General features: G+C 43.6%; 1 protein-coding gene across 2 annotated transcripts in view; it reads left to right on the top strand.

The window, feature by feature from the left end:
• GANC (glucosidase alpha, neutral C) overlaps window positions 1-18,260 on the top strand; it is a 46,186-nt gene extending 27,926 nt beyond the window's left edge. Inside the window, exons 18-25 of one of the 2 annotated variants that reach the window (XM_077322753.1) lie at window positions 256-499; window positions 1,645-1,709; window positions 4,437-4,513; window positions 5,913-5,987; window positions 8,163-8,276; window positions 11,528-11,640; window positions 15,047-15,150; window positions 16,312-18,260. In XM_077322753.1, coding sequence (XP_077178868.1) covers window positions 256-499; window positions 1,645-1,709; window positions 4,437-4,513; window positions 5,913-5,987; window positions 8,163-8,276; window positions 11,528-11,640; window positions 15,047-15,150; window positions 16,312-16,421 — 902 coding nt within the window. In that variant the 3' untranslated portion in view covers window positions 16,422-18,260. Of the gene's footprint in view, window positions 1-255; window positions 500-1,644; window positions 1,710-4,021; window positions 4,381-4,436; window positions 4,514-5,912; window positions 5,988-8,162; window positions 8,277-11,527; window positions 11,641-15,046; window positions 15,151-16,311 lie in introns of those variants that run through there. The other variant, XM_077322754.1, reaches the window with a different exon arrangement.
• Window positions 18,261-19,952: the final 1,692 nt, after the last annotated feature.

Raw genomic sequence — 19,952 nt, 5'->3', positions numbered from 1 at the left:
TTTGGAAACCAAACAACTTTGGTTTTAGATTATGAAGTTCAAATACTTTTAAAGCGTATCTACCATATAATTTTAACAGCAGTTAATCTCCTTTCTTTCAACTCGGTTTTGTGTGAGCAAATAATTTGATTTTGAGTAACTTCAGTTGATCATGAGCAATATACAACTATATGCAAAAGAATGGACAAAATCAGGAGAAGCTTGATTTTTTTCACTTCTTTCTCACAAACCAATTATGGCCCTTCTGAAACCCAGCGGATGTAGGTGGATTTATTGGAAATCCAAGTCCAGAACTACTAGTTCGATGGTATCAGGCTGGGGCATTCCAGCCTTTCTTCAGAGGTCATGCAAATATGCACACCAGACGTCGAGAACCATGGCTTTTTGGAAACGAAAACACAGAGATCATCAGAGAGGCTATCAAAGAGCGCTACTCCCTCCTTCCTTATCTATATTCACTCTTCTACCGAGCTCATACTGCTGCTGAACCAGTCATGAGGTAAGCTTGTAGTTAAAAAAGATAATTTCAGCCTCATCTTTAAATGTATCCTTTTAACAAATATATTTATGTAATGCCAGGTGAGGCAGCTCGCACGTTATCTCTCAAAACCGGGCCCAGTCAGAGTGATCCGTGAGACAGTCACCTCTAGACTAGACTTCTGCAACTCGCTCTATGCAGGGCTGCCCTTGAGACTGCTCCGGAAATTTCAACTGGTTCAAAATACAGCTGCTCAAGTCCTGACAAGGGACTCAATGGAGGTCATATAATGACTGTGCTCTCCCAGCATCATAGGTTCCAGATTGGAGGCTGAATCAGTTTCATGGTGCTGGTGTTAACCTTTAAAGCCCTGAACTATCTGGGAACAGTGTACCTATGGGACTGTCTTTTCCCTTATAATCCCCCAAGAGCATTTAGAGCTGTGTAGAAATGTGTATTCTTGTGGTGATGTCATCTGCTTGCCCATCTCACTGCACCACATAATTTATTGTGATTTGAAAACATCGAATATTTGTAAGCAAGGCTTGACAGGAGCATGAGAGGAGGTTAAAGAGAAAAATGGCCTTAACACAGTTGAAATTACCATTGATCTGTGCAGATAGGTTAAATAGATCTTATTTTGGAGGACTGCATCTATGACACTTGGGATGTATGTTTATGAGAAATGGTCTAGGACTGTTGTATTTCCCTTACACCCCCCAAAAAGTGCTAAGATCAGTGGACCAAAATCTACTTAGGATCCCCAACCCAAAAGAGGTGAAATTTGCCTCGACTAGGGGCCTTTTCAGCCTTGGCCCTGGCGTGGTAGAATGTTCTGCCCAAAGAGATCAGGGCCCTGTGGACCGAGCTATTCCACCAGGCCTACGGTCAGGGCCTAGGAAGACCATGGAGAAGTGCTGGGGTCACTGCTGGGGAAAAAACATCATATAAAGTGTTGCCTGACAATGACAGTAGATGTTGAGACAGATGGCTTTTAAAAGCTCACATGAAAAACACAAAGTGTTGAGAAGATTTATGGCCCATGATACCAGTTTCAGTGCAAAAAGGAGAAAGTGGAAAATGCTGATCCAAAGTATTTTTCCTGAAATATAGAGCTCTCCTAGAAAAAGAACACTTTCCAGGTTCCATTTTCTTCCTTTTCATAGGCCTGTCTGGGTTGAATTCCCCAAGGAACTTGCAACTTTTGGCATAGAAGATGAGTATATGCTTGGTAAGTTTAAACACTCTTAGATGGAAACCTTTTATCAACATAGTGCTGTAATCTGAGTGGAAAAGGGCAAGAGCTACCACTTTATTGGTTAGGAACTCCAAATGACTTTGATTTAAAGTTGCTGTTTCAATACTCCCAACAGTTCAAATATGGGGTAGCTTCAATGCACATGAGTTCTTTCTAGGGCCCTTGGCTGGCAGGGATAGCCTATGATATATTCCCATAAAGGGCACAGGAGATGTCCACCAGAGCCTTGGTCTGGCTCCCAGTAAGTGCTAGGAAGTAGCATTGGAGAGTGCTTTGGTTTCTGCACCATGGTGGTTGGTCTTCTGGAACAATTGGTGTACTACTTTTGGGGCAGGAGGGTAAACTGAATTGATCCAGACAGACAGCTCTTGTGTCCATTTTCATACTTCAGGAAAACTATAAGAACTGAGTCTACTGGCTATAGGAAGAAAATCTGATAGGAAGAAAATACCCTGGAGAAATGAGGCATAACTAAATATTCTAAATCAGTGATCCCCAACCTTTTTACCACCAGGGACCACTCAACACTTGACAATTTTACTGAGGCCCGGTGGGGGGGTAGTTTACTCCTCTACTCTCAACCACTGCCCTAACGTGCTCTGATCGCTATGGTAATGTTTCAACATCCCTTCAAAATAAGATACGGACACACGACAACAATGAACATAAGGAACATTTTATTTTCATGGAAATTTTAACTCATGACAATGACAAATCTATGGGAACCCTGAGCTTGTTTCTCTGCAACGAGATAGTTCCATCTGGGAGTGATGGGAGACAATGACACCCGAAGTGTGTTGTAAAGGGCCGGGGGGGGGGGATGAAGTAAAGGGCCGGGGGGGGGGAGAAGGCGTCCTTCGCGGCCCACCTCCAATTAGTCGACGGACCACATGTGGTCCGCAGCCCACAGGTTGGGGATCACTATTCTAAATTTTAAATAAGAAATATGGGAGGAGATTATAGATGTAGCCTAACAAGACTGAAGGGAAATCTTAGCATAGAATCATAGAATCATAGAGTTGGAAGGGGCCATACAGGCCATCTAATCCAACCCCCTGCTCAATGCAGGATCAGCCCAAAGCATTCTAAAGCTTTAGAATAATAGAATCATAGAGTTGGAAGGGGCCATACAAGCCATCTAGTCCAACCCCCTGCTCAATGCAGGATCAGCCCAAAGCATCCTAAAGCATCCAAGAAAAGTGTGTATCCAACCTTTGCTTGAAGACTGCCAGTGAGGGGGAGCTCGCCACCTCCTTAGGCAGCCTATTCCACTGCTGAACTACTCTGACTGTGAAATTTTTTTTCCTGATATCTAGCCTATATCGTTGTACTTGTAGTTTAAACCCATTACTGCGTGTCCTTTCCTCTGCAGCCAATGGGAACAGCATCCTGCCCCCCTCTAAATGATAACCTTTCAAATACTTAAAGAGGGCTATCATGTCCCCTCTCAAAATATATAATCAATCTATTTTCAGATATTATTTTATGGCATTTATTATTTGCTAAGTAAAGCTATTCCTTTCTCTATTCTGACTTCTGAGGAATAACTTTTAATTTTAAGAAGGAAGATGAAAAGTGGCTGTGTTCAAGACAGGTTTTTCAAGACAGAAGGCTATCAGTGTAGACGATAATAGTCTGGGGTGCAGAAAAGGTCTGCATTCCAATCAATTCACACATGTGAATTGAGATCAGGGCCCTAATGGAACTTACTAAGTACCGTGGGGACTGTAAGATGGAGCTCTTCCACCGGGCTTACAGTAAAAAGTCAGAAATCACATGGTAACATCCAACTGAGCATCCCTCATCCCTCCCCCCCCAACTCTTTTCTTGTAATGTTGATGTCTACAATTTCCCTTCACCTGTGCTACTACCTACTTTAATATTAAATTTTATGCTGTTTTAATGTTTCCTGTTGGAATGTTATAAGACTGATATTATTGTCCTCCACCCCAAGAAAGTGAGACCCAGAGGGAAAGTATATAAATCACATCATAAATAAATTGATGAACTCCAGCAAATGACAGTATCCAAGCCCAGCCTACATTCCAGGATTGCTGTTGTGAGGACAAATTTAGATAACTACACAATATTTCTTACTGCTAGATAATACTTTAGAGCAGTGGTTCTCAACCTTCCTAATGCCCTGACCCTTTACAGTTCCTCATGTTGTGGTGACCCCCAACCATAAACTTATACAAGTGTTCTTTCACAGAAATTAAACCAAAACTGACCAGTGGTGTGAAGATCCATTGTTCATGATTGTATATAACTTGTTTTTTCCCCAGGGTTTCTCAGTTCAGTTCTGCCTCTTGTCCTACCATGCCGATCTCGCTGTTTTCTGCTGCTCCAGACAAATGAATGCTCTATCTCGATCTACCTTGCAAGGCTGTTGTGTGGATGGTGCCTCCCCAGCTAAGCTGCTTGCCCTGCTGCGACCCCTGTGAAAGGGTCATTCGACCCCCAAAGGATTCCCAACCCCCAGGTTGAGAACCACTGCTTTAGAGGTTATCGTTAATAATCTCTTGGCATTGTGATCAGACTTGGATTCTGAGCAGGACTTTCATTTGGCATAGTCTCACTTCTAGTAGATGAAATTTACCAGTTTCTTCAAGTTAATTTTGAACTCATGGTAGAACTACCAGCTAGTAAAGAAAATAATGGTAATGATATGAGTGGAATATTCTCCTGTTTGCCATTCAGGAAATGCTTTGCTGGTGTATCCAGTCACTGAACCAAAAGCCACCACAGTCGATGTCTTTCTGCCTGGTTCACAAGAGGTAAGGATAGCTGCTACAAGTTCTTGGGGGAAAGGGTAAAAGAACAATTAGATGAAACTGTATGCGGGATTAAGAGCCTATGATTAGACTTCCTGTGTTTTTTTAAGAAAAAGAAAGAAGCTAGTATTGAAGGGGAGTATGAATATAGATCAGGCCCATGGTGTTGAGCCAGGGAGTTCTTAACCCTTTCATCCTTGAGATATTTACCAATAATGTGTTTTCCCTCTAGGAGCAAATGTTCTGGAGGAGCAATTGAAATTTTGAAACATTATTTATTAAGGAAAGGGTTAAAATAACTATTCCGGTGTCACCCCACATTTCAGGATCTGCTGCAGCTGTCATTATCAATTTGCTGTTTTTTTTAAGTGAGAAAGTTGTCCACAGATCTGACCACTGCTTCTAGTTTGGCCTTTAAGAAACACTTTATATACAAAGTACTAGGCATTTCTTGAAATAGAAATAGAATTTGTGCTAGGCATTTTTGCAATAGGTAAAAACACATCCCTGTGACAATTACATGTTTGTTTGTTTATATCCCACCATCCTCAGAGACCGGCTCATGGTGGGTTACAAAAAGCAATCCAGACAATAAAACCCCATAAGATACCCATTAAAACCCCAATAATTACAATTACAACAACCCAAGATGGCAAAACAACCCTTCTAACAGGAAGGCCCTTACGAGGGCGGCATAGGGGAAAACCAAGCTGTCCGGCGCAGAATACCAAGGGGGACCCATACCCTTTGCTCTAGCACTGGCCTTGACCATAAACCTAGTGGAAGAGCTCCGTTTTACAGGCTGTATGGAAAGCTCAAAGCTCTCCAAGGGTCTGCAGCTCCTCTGGGAGCTCATTCCGTCAGGTCGGGGCCAGACGAGCCTCCATGGGGCCAGGGACAACCAATAAGTTAGTACCTGCTGAGCGTAAAACTATGGGACATAGGGCATAAGGTGATATGCAGGTAATCTAATCAAAATATGCAGGTAATATGTAGATAATCTAATAAAAAGCAAGTCATGCTCTGAAATCTGCCCATCTCAAAGAGGCAGCTCATATGAGACTCCTCTTCTGTTAAGGTCTGTAGGCAGGAGGTAAAACTGCTGTGGAAAAAATCAGTATGTGTTCTGTAGCACCCCAGGGCTATGAATTAGTTTTTTTCTGAGATGTCTGCTGCTAGTTTTTACAGGAAAGGTAAGCTTTGTTTAGAGCAAGAAGATTTTCGTAGCCTGGACGATGCAGTGATTTTCTATTTTATTGCATGTGTGTGTGGTGGTATTTATAATTTCAATGTAGATGTAGATTATGTTGTGACTGGCTTGAATGAGGCAAGAAGACAAGTTATGAATATATAGATTGGTTATTCATTCCCTTTCCTTTTTCCTGTATTTCTCGCAATATAGATATGGTATGATTTTCGAAGATTTATAAGGCTGGAAGGTCAAAGCACACTGAAGATCCCCGTGACATTGAACAGTGTATGTTTTTTAAAAAAGGAAAAAGCACTTCTTACCAAATGGTCACCAATCAGAACAATTAAAATAGTGATGTGTTCTGATAATATACTATTGTTGCAAGAGAGGAGAAAGGAGAACAGTTTTATGTTATTATGTTAAGAGCCATCAAGCCACTTCCAGTGAATGGCGATCCTATGAATTAATGTCCTCCCAAACATTCTGTTATTAACAGCCTTGCTCAGGTCTTGCAGACTGATGGCCATGGCTTTATAACATCATCCATTGCATGTTTATAGTCTCCTGGTAAAGAAAAGCTGCATTTGAAAAAGGATTTAAGAAGGAAAGGTATGTGATGATCCCACGAAAAAGACATACAGTGGGACTGTCACTGACACTGAGTTGACCATATCTTGGCAAGAAACAAGAAAAAAACTATATATAATTAGTCTTATATAATTGTTTTGCCTTTTTTTTTTGCTTCTCCTTATTCTGATGTAATTTTAAGTTACTGGTGGGTGCTGTGAAGGCCCTGCATTCAGTTCCTGCATCTACCATTAAAAATCTCAGCAGTGAAGTGCTGCCAGTCAGCTAGACAATGCTTAGATGATATAGTGAATATATCTAGCAAGTCTTCAATATGAGTTACTGTTAGGTGACCTCACTCTCTGACATTTTGTGCTTTACTGCACCAAACAATCCTGTGTCAGAATTCCAAAGATGCCCTCAAGCTCAACAAGGTTGGAACACTTCTCTATGGTGATTCTTAGAGCAAAGTGACTTCTGTTTTTTCCCCAGAAGTGACATCACAATGAACACAATGCCAGTGCCCTCACATATCCCTGTCCCCAAGCTCCCACTGGTGGCCTGGCATGGCCTGACAACCCTAATGGAAAAAGTGTTATGGGGGGGGGGGTGTTATGCCTAGGTAACCAATTAAGGAAGTAATCTAATGAGAAATATTTTACAACAGGAGATTTTAATGTAATAATAGGCATCCCCCCAAAATTGTATACATTGCCTTCAAAGGTTGGATGTCTGTATTAATGTTAAATTTATATAACTTTTATTGCGCCCAATTTTAAAAACTTTAAAAAATTAAAAAACATATATACAGCCTATAGGTTATTGCAAAACAGTGTGCTATGCAGTATATGAACCAATAGATCTAATGCATTTTTGCCCATCTAGGGCCTTCTTCAGAGGTCTCGTTATAACACACAGCAATATGAAATATGTATAGCAGCTAATAACAGCACCGAAGTAAGAGCTGTAAAGTACCGGTCAATGAATGCAGATGTCCATTTATCAGCCATTAGCTCTCTTCCAAAGGCTGCTAAAAATTTCAATGGTGTGTTTTTTTTAAGTTGTGCACAATAAAAGTTATATAATTTTAACATTAATACAGACATTCAATCTTTGAAGGTCCTTACTGTTATCAGTTGGGCTTTTATGGTTCATGTTACAAAATGCACCTTTTCGTTGTGCTGTATCTCCAAACAGTGCCTCTTTGTACCAGCTTCTTGACTGATTCATATGCCCATTCACTCTCCCATAATAATAAGGAACTAGCTTGAAAGCCCGTTTGTAAGAACAGGCCTTGAAAGGGCCCCCTCTCCTGGCCAGGCAGCTTAAGGTGGCCTTGGGCAGCAGCTCGCAGCCAGATCAAGTGGGGCAGGTGGGGGCTGGGCAGCTCGTTATCAGGGCTGGGACAGAGCTCCTTAGCAGGCAGTCAGCAGGCCGGGAGGCCCTCATCAGCAGGCCCAGCCTAGCAGGCCAAGAGGCCCTCATTAATAAGGCCTCCAGCATGACCCTTTGCCCAGGGCCCTCTCCCCTTACCTGCTGCTGGCTCCAGGCACTGAGGCATCTGAGAGCAAAAAGGCTTAAGTCCAGAAACGGAGGGCGGGAGCTGCAGGGGCAGGGCCAATCAGGGCAAAACTGGCTGCACCCTGATTGGCCCTATTCTAAAACTTGGACAGCCGGACACGTCCCACCCCCCAGGTTGTTTCATAAATATATAGAGGAGCAACAATGAATAAGGATAGGTAAAATTGGCCCTTGTTAGCTATTTCAGAAAAATATGAACCACTTTTAGTGGCAAATCAACAGCTCCATGGGAGGCAGTTACTATGTTTCATTGTCTCCTTTCCTTTGTCCAACGGACGAAGTTCTTCATAAAGCTGTCTTGACTGTTTTCAGATTCCTGTGATTCAGCGTGGGGGAACTATTATACCACTAAAGACCTCTGTAGGAAAATCTACGGAATGGATGACAGATGTCCCTTATGAACTCCATGCTGCATTAGATTATAAGGTTATCTGAAATTTATATTTTATACAGGCTATTTTTTTACCCATTCTGTAATCATCTGTCTGGGTTGTTCTTGTTTTGGGGAGGGGAAGTTCATTTTTATTATAAACTAGTAGAGAAGCCCACTTTAAAAGTGGGCAGGGGCCTGTCGGAAGGCCAGTGGGGCCTCACTGGAGGATATGGTCACCCCCTCTGTCCCCGGTGGCAGCAGGGAGGCCAGCAAGAGTGAGGGGGGCCTCCGTAGTGTGGGCTGCTGACATCCCTCACCCCCAGTGAAGGTGAGGAGGCCAGCAAGAGTGATGAGCCTCTGCAGTGGAGGCAGATAGGCTGGACCACCCTCCATTAGCAACAAGGAGGTGGAGAAGGTGGCTGGACTTTTCTACTGTCCAACGTGCACAAGGTTCAGGGTCTCACTGGAGCACAGGGCCAGCCTTCCCAGTGCGGCTTGTGGTTGGCTCTCAGTGGGGGAGAGCTCTCCCACTGAGGGCCAATCAGAGGCCCAGGGGAGAGCATACCAGGCCTCCAATTGGCCCTCAGAGGGCCAGCATGTCATTGGAAATAAGGTTATGATTTTATATGGTACTAGATTTAAAGCCCATTTCACATTCAAATGAAATGGGCGCTAGATGGCATAGGGGACCCCCCCTCCCAACCCCCAAAGGCTCCAGCGTGGGTAGCAAGGCGTGGCGCGCCATCTGTGGGTCCGCAGCAGCTGTTATCCTGCTGGCCACTGGGTGGGAAGGCTTGCACGCGGCTGGGGGTGAGTGAAAGACGGCCTACCTTTTGTCTTGGCGCGCGGCTCCTGCGCGGCCGGGAGCAGCGGGGACGATAGATATAACGCAGCGATGTTCTGGAGCGCGGCGGCAGCAGGGCAGGCGCGGCGCTGGGGCCTAGCAGCTTGGCGGGGAGAGGCCGCCCCGGCGGCTGGGAGAAGGCGCCGCGGCCCACCCCGCACACGTGGCTCTCAGGAGCCTTCTTCCAGGCCTGTGGGTGGGTCGAGCGGCGACCATAGCTGGCTCCGGCGGTGGTGGAGGTTGACGGAGGAGAGGAGGCGTACAGCGTGGTCAGCGGGGCGGAGCAGGAAGCAGGGCTTGGTAGGCAGGAAGCACGCACGCGCAGGCCTCCGCGCATGCGTGTTTCAGTGCAATGCAGCGGCTTCTTATGTGCGGGTCGCTCGGGCGGCAGACGGGCGCGTTAGAAACGGGCGATGGAGGAGAAGGGTGAGTGCATTGGGGGGGCGGCCGAAGTGGGGGGTGGGTGTCGGCGAGGCGTGTGGGCGGCTGGGTGAAGGTATCGGGAGTGGGGACACGGGTGTTTAATGGTGGGAGTGTGTTGGCTGGGGTCGTGGGCGTCGGGCAGGCTTACCGTGGGGGTGGAGCGAGGTTTGGAGGTTGGTGACGGCACGGGCTGAGGGTTCCCGGCAGGCGGCTTTAGTCAGTTGTGGCGTGGCGAGTGGGAAGCGCGTTGTCCCGAGGGCGGCTTTAGGGGGGGAGGATCGTGGAGGTGCCCCGGTCTGTCGTAGTCTGTTATTTTGGCAGTGAGGCTCTGGGGAGGGAAGGGAGATGCTCCGGCGGTGGGGAGAAGGAGGCCAAGCCGGCCGGGAGAAGGAGGCCAAGGCCACCCGGCCCCCGAGGCTCTCCCAAGCCTTCTCCCGGTCGGCGGAGCGGCCTCGCGGCGTCTACGACGCCGCGAGGCCGCTCCAGCGGCCGGGAGAAGGCTGTGCGGCCAACCGCTGACCCGTGGCTGTCTGTGCGGCTCGGCTGAAGCAGGCAATGGGGAGCCGCGCTTCGCGCGGCTCCCCATTGGCTGCTTGGGGCGGGATGGACACTTGGAGGGGCCAATCAGGAGCCGCTTCGCGGCTCCTGATTGGCCCCTCCGAGTTTTTATCCCGGACCGGTCCCGCCCTAACTCCTCCCACAGTGCCCTTACTCCTTTATACAGTCCGTGGCGCTCCGCGCCACGGGGCTGTTTAAAGATGAGGATATATGTACTAGTATCAAAGCCCATTTTAAAATGAGCTTTCAAAAGGGCGGCAGGCAGGAGGGCGTGAGAGGGTGGCTGCAGCTCCCTGTGGCCCGCAAAGCCCTACAGGGAGTAGAAAGCCCTGTGGCCCTACAGGGAGTAGAAAGCCCCCCCCCCCCGCTGGCGACGACAGGGCTTTGCGGCCCGCAGGGAGCCTGCAAACTCCCTCCCCCTGGCTCCCTCCCAGCAGGAGCATACCTGCGAGCTGCAAAGCCCTGTCGCTGCCTGTCTCCTCATGGGTAACAATGGAGACCACAGCCACAAGGCTTCTATCAAGCAAGGAGGGAGGGTGGGAGCCGGAGGGGTAGGGCCAATCAGGGTGGACCTGGGTGGACAGGGCCCCGGACAGTCTCCTCCGAAGAGGCTGTTTCCCAAATATATAAGGGAGCAAAATAGTGCTAAGGATATATATACACAAAATATGGCTCTCTTTGTTTGAATAATATGTAAGATGTATCTAAACATTGATTCAGCCAGACACGTGGACTATAAATAAAGAAGATCCTGATTCATAATTCAGTGAGACAAGCATAAAATATGCCAGGTTACTAAATTTTATAATTAAACTAAGGAACAACTTCCTCAGAAAAGCTTTTCAAAGCCTCTCTTCACCAACATATCTCCTACTAGCTGACTATCTCTTTCTACATTCCCACCCACTGCATTCCACTTTCTACATTCCCACCCACCCACCCATTTTAAACATGGAGAACCTTCATTCTTACTTTTGGCATTCTACTTCATGCTGGACTTTTTAGAGGCATATGGTTGAGGCCAGGGCAGCTCTCCCACAAAACCATCAGAGGATCCCCTCCAATATTGAGATCTCTAACATCGAGATCATTGTTAGATCTATTGTATTGGTGCCACCCTCTTCTGAATATTATTCTCCCCACTAGGCTGAACTTGGGGGGAAGTCAGGTAACTAATATCAGAATTGTGACCACCGCTGCTTATATGTTATATGTAACTTTTGTTGATGTTAATTGGGGTTTTTATGGGGATTTTATTGTGTTTTAACTATTTATGTTGTAAACCGCACTGAGACCTATTTGGAGAAGGGCGGTCTAAAAATTAAATAATAATAAATAATAATAATATAGATTGTGGCTTGTACCCTATTGAAAATGACTACATCTCCAGCCTTTCCACAACCCAGGGTGATATTTTCTTGTGCTTCTGTTAGAATTCTCATATCTGTTTATAATCTCCTATTAATCTGGTACATCTAGGAAACTGCAACAGGTGAGCTGTACCTGGATGATGGCCATTCATTCCAGTACCTCCATAAAAAACAGTTCCTGCTTAGGAAGTTCACCTTTCAAGAACATGTCTTCTCATCCAGGTAATGTGCATTGGAAGAAGGGAGTGGCAGAGGAAGAAAGTGTTCAGAATTCTAAGCTTGTTCTGAGAATTAGGCACATCAGTGCAGTTTCTGATGTCTCTAAGATCACTTGAAGGATCAGTGCTGTGTTACACTAGCAAAACTTCTCTTTACTGATAAGTAAAGCCTCTCTTCACCAACATATCTCCTACTAGCTGACTATCTCTTTCCATATTCCCACCCACTGCCCATTTCTGCCTCACATATTAGCCCAGAATTGTGTTTTATCACTGACCTGACCACAGGATTGGAAAAGGTCAGTTTACATTCCAATCCCAAAGAAGGGCAATGCCAAAGAATGTTCAAACTACCGCACCATTGCACTAATTTCTCATGCTAGCAAAGTTATGCTCAAAATCCTACAAGCTAGGCTCCAGCAATATGTGGACCGTGAACTTCCAGAAGTACAGGCAGGATTTCAAAGAGACAGAGGAACTAGGGATTGCCAACATACGCTGGATCATGGAGAAAGCTAGGGAGTTCCAGAAGAACATCTACTTCTGCTTCATTGACTATGCTAAAGCCTTTGATTGTGTGGAGCACAACAAATTGTGGCAGGTTCTTGAAGAGATGGGAATACCAGAGCATCTTATTTGTCTCTTGAGAAACTTATATGCAGGTCAAGAAGCAACAGTGAGAACTGAACATGGAATCACTGATTGGTTCAAAATTGAGAAAAGAATTCGGCAAGGCTGTATACTGTCGTCTTGCCTATTTAACTTGTATGCAGAGCACATCATGAGAAAGGCGGGGTTAGATGAGTCACAAATTGGGATCCAGATTGCAGGGAGAAATATCAACAACCTCAGATATGCAGATGATATCACTCTAATGGCAGAAAGTGAAGAGGAACTAAAGAGCCTGTTGATGCGGGTGAAGGAGGAGAGTGCAAAAGTTGGCTTGAAACTCAACATCAAGAAAACAAAGATCATGGCATCCGGCCCTCTGAATTCCTGGCAAATAGATGGGGAAGAAATGGAGATAGTGACAGATTTTATTTTCCTGGGCTCCAAGATCCCTGCAGATGGGGACTGCAGCAAAGAAATTAAAAAACACTTGCTCCTGGGGAGGAAAGCTATGGCAAATCTAGACAGCATCCTAAAAAGCAGAGACATCACGCTGCCAACGAAAGTGTGTTTAGTCAAGGCTATGGTATTCCCAGTTGCAATGTATGGCTGCGAAAGTTGGACCATAAGGAAGGCCGAGTGTCAGAGAATTGAGGCTTTTGAACTCTGGTGCTGGAGAAGACTCTTGCAAACAAACCGGTCAGTCCTAGAGGAGATCAGCCTGGACTGCTCCTTAGAAGGCTAGATCCTGAAGATGAAACTCAAATACTTTGGCCACCTCATGAGAAGGAAGGACTACCTGGAGAAGAGCCTAATGCTGGGAGCGATCGGGGGCAAAAGAAGAAGGGGACGACAGAGAATGAGGTGGCTGGATGGAGTCACTGAAGCAGTAGGTGCAAACTTAAATGGACTCTGGGGAATGGTAGAGAACAGGAAGGCCTGGAGGATCATTGTCCATGGGGTCGCGATGGGTCGGACACGACTTCGCACCTAATAACAACAGAGTGTGTTGGAATATGCAAGACCTGTAATGTGAATGATTCAATATCATATAAAGAATACCCTTCATGTGGCCTAAGGGGAGCTGTGTAGTTGGCATACTCAGGAACTTCCTGATATTTTTCAAATTTCATCTTGTGTTCTCACTGGCTCAGTTGGAGACTTCCTGCTCCTTTGAGCACACTTCCTCTCTGCATTCCCTCCAGAACAATTGTTAGACAGAACAATTACTCTCTCTCACCTCTCTTTCTGTACAGAGTTTGATTCTCAATAAAGCTATTTATTCTTAAACAGCCAGTGCTCATCTCCCCCTTTGTATATTTAAACTTTGCCAATAGTGTGGCATATTGTTAAAGTTAGACTAAGCAATCAACAAGGACATTCTCAGTTCAAATCACATCTCTGCACTGAGCTTACCAAGTGATTTTAGTAAGCTCCCAATCATATGCAATCGAAGATTAAAAATACAAACCTGGGGCAAAATGTTGTTAATACTTCTAAGTAAGACTTTCTCAACTCTTTTACCATTGAAAAACCCCTGAAAAATTCTTCAGGCTTCAAGAAACTCCAGAAGTGATGCAATCATGCAGAATATGGTTGGGAAGCATAGCAGTGTATTCATTCATTCATTCATTCATTCATATTTTTATACTGCCTATCCTGGTAATTTGGCTCTGGGTGGTGTACAATAAGATATGCTGATACACTTAAAATTCAAAAAATTGTTAGAACAATTCAAATAGGAGAAAATAACTTCAGATGAAAAATCTAGCATTGGCTAATCCAAGTCTCTTATTATGTCTCAATCATACTGGACCATAGCATTAGGTGGGCTGGGTGAGGCCTGATATAAGCTACATGTTCTTTTTCATTGATCCCAATCAAAGGCCCCATTCCCTTCCCACTCTCACCCAGGACCCTCCCCTTCCTACTATGCTTTAGGATGCTTAGGGCTAATCCTGCGTTGAGCAGGGGGTTGGACTAGATGGCCTGTATGGCCCCTTCCAACTCTATGATTCTATGATTCTATGACTATCTCTTGGCCTATCATTGGCCATTTTGGGAGAGGGGGGTCGACAAGGCCAGATATGATCATATCCTTTGATAAATATTTAACAAATTTTAAAAATATATTAAGAATTAATCAACTCCCATCTATTTGGGAAACCCTTTCAGGGCCATCAGGTTTTACGAACCCCTGGTTGAGAAAGCCTGTTCTAAGGTAATGAATAACAAGTTACTTGAAAACTCTAAAGTATTGTATAAATGCTGATTAGTAATTCATCCTACTAAGATGTTAGCAATGTTGTACTCTTTCCAACAAGGTAAAGTTTTTGAAGTATGGATATAACTGTTCACATATTCTTAAAATGATGGGTGAACACACACACACAGAGTTTGCCTCCATTTATACTTGTTTCTTAAGTTTTCCTTATAAGCAAATACTCAAACAAACCCGCAGTTTTACATTTTGCAAGGACAATGTGTCTGAAACACAACCCCACCATCAGTCTTACACTTGGTAGGAGAGAGGTCCTGATGGCAGTGAGGTCTCCTCTCCTTTCCATTGGCCTTCCACTCTGCCTTGCTACATCTTGGAGACAAGGAGCTGTGGGCTCTATTTTGTTACTACGAGGCTAAGAATGGTGCATTCATTCCATTGACCCCAGAAACAGTTCCACTGCTTCCAGAACCTCTTACATCACTAAAACTTCCTTGCACTAATACATAGTCTTGGATGAAAAAGGCTGCTGATGAAGAAAATGATGCATATTTCAAGTTAGCTTTTTCCTTCTCCCAAGGTGTGTAGATGAGAAGGGCCAGTTCCATACAAAATGTGTAGTTGAACAAGTACTGATTTTGGGAATGAAAAAACAACCTTCTTCTGTGACAGCCAGGATTCATGGTAAGTGTCAATATAAGTTGCTGTTGTTGAGTAATGCTGAAATGTAGATAAATAAGTTCAGCTTGAGAAACAGGCATACAATTAATGTTGAATAGTATTTAATAATACTGCCCCACAGTTAATGTTCTTTCCTTGTGAAGCTGTAAGCTTTGTCTAGGTGGCAGTTTTTGTACTCCATGATAATTCAATTCAACTGATCAACTGAAATCAGAAATTTAAGCTGCTGCTACAGGGGTAATTGAAAGAATGCTACAGTGTAACCAACCTTTACTGGTTTCAGGGTTCATTGCCTGACATTAAATGACCAGTCAATAACTCCAGGAGCTGAAAAGTTTTCAAAGTTTATCTTTACAGCTGCAAAGGACTCTAGCATTACAAAGTCACAAGGGCAATAAATGACACGTGTACATTTTTTATATAGGTTGTTAAGTCATAGCCAAAAGCAGTATACCTCATATAGCCTTCGGGGAGGGCAGTATATAAATCTAAATAAATAAATAAATAAATAATAAATATGTCTTGGTAACAAAGATTTTGTTGGTTTTCTCTTAGAAAATACTCTGTCTTGCCGTGACTTCCTGTGTCTGCCTCCTACAGGTTTAGTTTCCTTGAAAGACACAGTCTCTGAACTTTACCCCACACTTCCTCAGCACCCATCCTTGAAAATTTTCCATTGCTGGTGCTTTGACTAGAAACAGGAAGGTGGGGGTGGGATGAGCCAGCAGGCAAAGGGCTATTGCATCCCGCTTGGAAGTTCCTGGGCTAACAATAGCAAGGCCTAGTTCAGCTGTTGTTATAACCGTGGTTGTCTCAGGAAGCCCAGACCACAAGGATATTTCTGTCTTCACTTGTTGGCATGATTACATTCAGTCCAAATCACTTGGAGGGGGCTGGGGGGGCTGCTTGATTGAAGTGACTAATTATTTGGAGAAGTACCTTTGTGGTAGTTTCCTGGTAGTTACCCTACCAGCAGAATGACAAGTGAAAGGCCACGGAGCAGCGTGACTGAACACTGCCGCTCTCTAGATGATGGGATCCCCTCAGGATTTTGCCTGAGAGCCAAAGGGGTTCAATAGACTTTTTCTCTTAACAACACTGTAATATTCATGTGTAATTTCACAAAATGTAAAACTAAATTTAATCTGTTTGTTTTTAATCCAGATGGAAAAGACCAAGCAGTGGCTTTCACCTATGATGACAAGAGTTCTGTATTGACCCTAAAACATCTTTCTTTAAATATTAGCATTGACTGGGAAATTGAAATCAAGTGAGAAGATAAACTGAGGCTTCAGAGGAGTGTATGAAATAATAGCTTGGATGCTTCCACCAACTGAAGGATTGACCTCCCTGCTTGTTCCCTCCCACCACCCCCTAAAATGCTGCTTCTGGGAGACAGGACCCCCTCACCCCAATAACAGCTTATTTTGCACACATAGAGTCTGCTTTATAATACTGTGTTAGATCAATATTGTCTATTTTGACTGGCTGAGGTTCTCAGAGCCACATTAACCATTTTAACTGCTTGAATATGGGACCTTTCTGCATACAATAGTGAATCACAACTCCCCCTCTAGCATAATGGTGGGGCCAGATGTCTTCAGCAGAAGGGGAGAATTGGCAAGAATCACCTGAAGAAGAAGAGTTAGGTTTTACATTCTGCTTTTTGCTACCAGAAGGAGTCCCAAAGTGGCTTACAATCACCTGCTCTTCCTCTCCTCATAACATGCACCCTGTGAGGTATGTGGAGCTGAGAGAGCCCTGATGTTACTGTTCTGTGAGAGCAGCACTATCAGGGCTGTGACAAGGGTTGTGCCCATTCTGTCAGCAGAAATATTCTGCAGGATCCAACCCAGTTGTTTGGCCTAATTTAGCTGACTTCCCCCCCCCCCCCAGTCCTTTAAATAGACAGAAGTCACATACTTACAGGGTGTAGGTTTCTGTTATGCTAGGTTTCTGATAAACCAATTCATAATAAGAGTCGATGTATTTTTTTCATGAGTAACCATTTTCTGCTACCATTTGAATGTTTGTTCAAGTATGTTCCTGATCTAAAATCTGTGGGCTTGTGTGAACAGTGGCACCTGATGAAGACAAAGAAACCTAGTGTTTATGGGTGCTGCCAGGGTTAATAGTGTGCCCACAGAGTGCTGCAAACAGAAATTTCCATGAAATGCACATCACAAATTGTCTGCAGATCTAGTGTCGCTAACCCATAGCTTCTAACAAAGAATACACATGGAATAAAGAAAGCAGGAAGAGGGGGCAACTATACCATCATGCCATGTCCACAAAGATGGTTCATGCAGATCCTATAATCAGGCTTTACAAGAATGTGTCCCAGAGTTGATGTATAGGGATACCCTTGACCAATGCCCAGCGTGAAAAACCATTTGAATATCCTAAAATGCTTTAATGTGAGCAAACCAGGACACGGTTGTGAAAAACAAGGAAGTCTATGAGGGCATGATCATAACAGTTTCATGAAAGCAAGCAAACCTATAAGGAGTGATCCAACTGCTATTTTATTTTGGAGAAGAAGGGAAGAAAGCACAAGAACACAACTGTGTTCCACACACAAAAGTGTGATTCACATATCTGTACCACCCCAGTAATGCTTCTACTCATGGGGAAAATTCTAAAGGTCCAGGAGTGGCCTGGTTGTTTTCAGGTTCTTGCTCTGGTCACTGAGCTTCTGATAGGTAAATATAATAATTCTTAAATTTAGAGATCTGGCTAACTACAAAGGTGAGAGGACGTTGAGAGATAAATGCAATTTGGAATCAGAATAGTTTCAGTTTCAGTAGAGGAAGCCTTTGCTTTGGTTGAATTGTTTGCCATGCTTAATGGCTCATCTCTTAATTGTCTACCCTGCCATCTTTAACAGGGCCTAAGTACAAAATCATTTACTCCCTATTCATTTATCCAATACACTTTCCTTCAATCAATATATACCTCCAGTTTGTTTTTGTAGTGATTCAGTAAATTCAGAATGAGTGCTGAGGAAGAGTGCTTGAAAGCTCACACCTTGAATAAATCTTTGTTGGTCTTAAAGGTGCCACTGGACTCTGCTTTTGTTTTGTTGTTCAATTAAACTATTTCATTTTAATCAATTATGTCCTTGAGTGTAACTTTATACTGACAATTGTCCTTACCTACTGAGATGCTAAAGGACCTAGATTAACAGGGTTTTGCCAGCTATTTCCAGGATTTTGAGTCTGTAGGCTACATTTCCCTTGTGATTCAATGCAACAACATGAAATTGACCATGATTTCTTGCTTTTACATGTTATTTTATTAAGTCTTTTCTGTATTTCAGTTTACAATCACATTGGTGTCATGAATGTTCCAGAAAAGAGAATCACCTAGAACATGTTCTATCAAATGCAGATTCGAAATTCAAGACTAATACGAGCAGAAGAAATATCAGTGGAGTCTATTTTTTAACTTACTTTCAACTTTATGCATAGTGAACTTTCTCCATATAACCAAAGCACAGATTACTTAACTATGGAGAGAAATGAAATTTCACCAGTTAACTCAGTCTCTCTAATTTTTGTCACCAGTGCTTCCATTACAGCATCAAACCTAAGAAGTCACATAATGAATTTAATTGGGTTGCTTGTTGGAAGTAGAGGGCTGAAGTCTTCCTTTGTACAAAACCTACTAGTGCTTCAGAAGGAGTAAGAGCTAGCAAGGATAGAGAGGTCAGTTCCTGCATCATTCCCTCTTTTTGTTCTTGCTGTAAGTGACATCTGTTTTTTAGAGTTGTCCAGAACACTGTAGCACATAGAACATAACAAATGTTTCTTCCTTCAGAATATTTTGGCTGAATTCCACTGAATTCCATATTATCCCTTCTTCTTCGTGTTTTGAGCCTTAAGAGGGCATAGCTCTTTTGCAGTTGATATACAAAGTCTCTAGTCTTTTCTTGAAATTTTTTACATCCTCCATTGAGTGGTCTTATATGTCCATAGCACATAAATGATCCTTTGCTCTTTTGGCATACAGAGCTCTACCTAAAAGGTAGTACTCCCTAGAAGGCTTCTCTTTTATTATATACCTTAATTAAAATTAACGGGCTTCAACACTCAGTGTTTTCCCTGCTCCGTTTAGTCTTCCATATTCTGCTTTCAAAGTTTGTGCACGGAAGACGAGGTCGTGCAAATTTTTCTGCATAGGAATGAATATATTGCATTCTTGGGTAACTAGACAACTTCTAAGTGCTTCCATGTGTAGTGACAGCTGTGAAAGACATTGTTCCCCCATGTTTTCAGAGCATTTAGTTTTCTCCTCGCTTTGTTGAATGTGAGTCTGGCAGAACTAGTTCCCAAGAAGCAAAATGCTACCACTGCATTTTGAAATGTTCAGTGTAATTGATCCATGCAAACCTACTGACCAAAGAATGTTAAGTGTCTCTCCCACTTACTCCTTGCCTTGAAACTATTTTGAGGATAGCGTATCCTGCATTTCTCATATGCATGCCATGCAGCATGGAAGCCAGATTCATTTTCAAGTCATATTTTAGTTCAAGTTTTTGGATAGTTTGGAAATGGATTGATAGTGAGTTCTAAAGATTGTTGCTAAAGGGAGCCCAATAAGTCATTGCAACAATATCCATTACAACAATAACAATCTTGTTTATTTGGTTTTATACTGGGCTCAGAAGTCTGTCTAGAAACTATTAGCCATTTAATTTAGCTTTGATGCCAGCCTGGAACATCTGGATATCATGCAGTGATCATATATTTCTTGTGAACTACCAGATGCTTGTGCATGTCTCTTTAGAAGAAAGCAGCGTGAAG

Source organism: Paroedura picta, chromosome 2 (genome assembly GCF_049243985.1).
Source record: "Paroedura picta isolate Pp20150507F chromosome 2, Ppicta_v3.0, whole genome shotgun sequence".
Classification (NCBI taxonomy): Eukaryota; Metazoa; Chordata; class Lepidosauria; order Squamata; family Gekkonidae; genus Paroedura; species Paroedura picta.
This window is presented reverse-complemented; position numbering and strand designations above follow the sequence as displayed.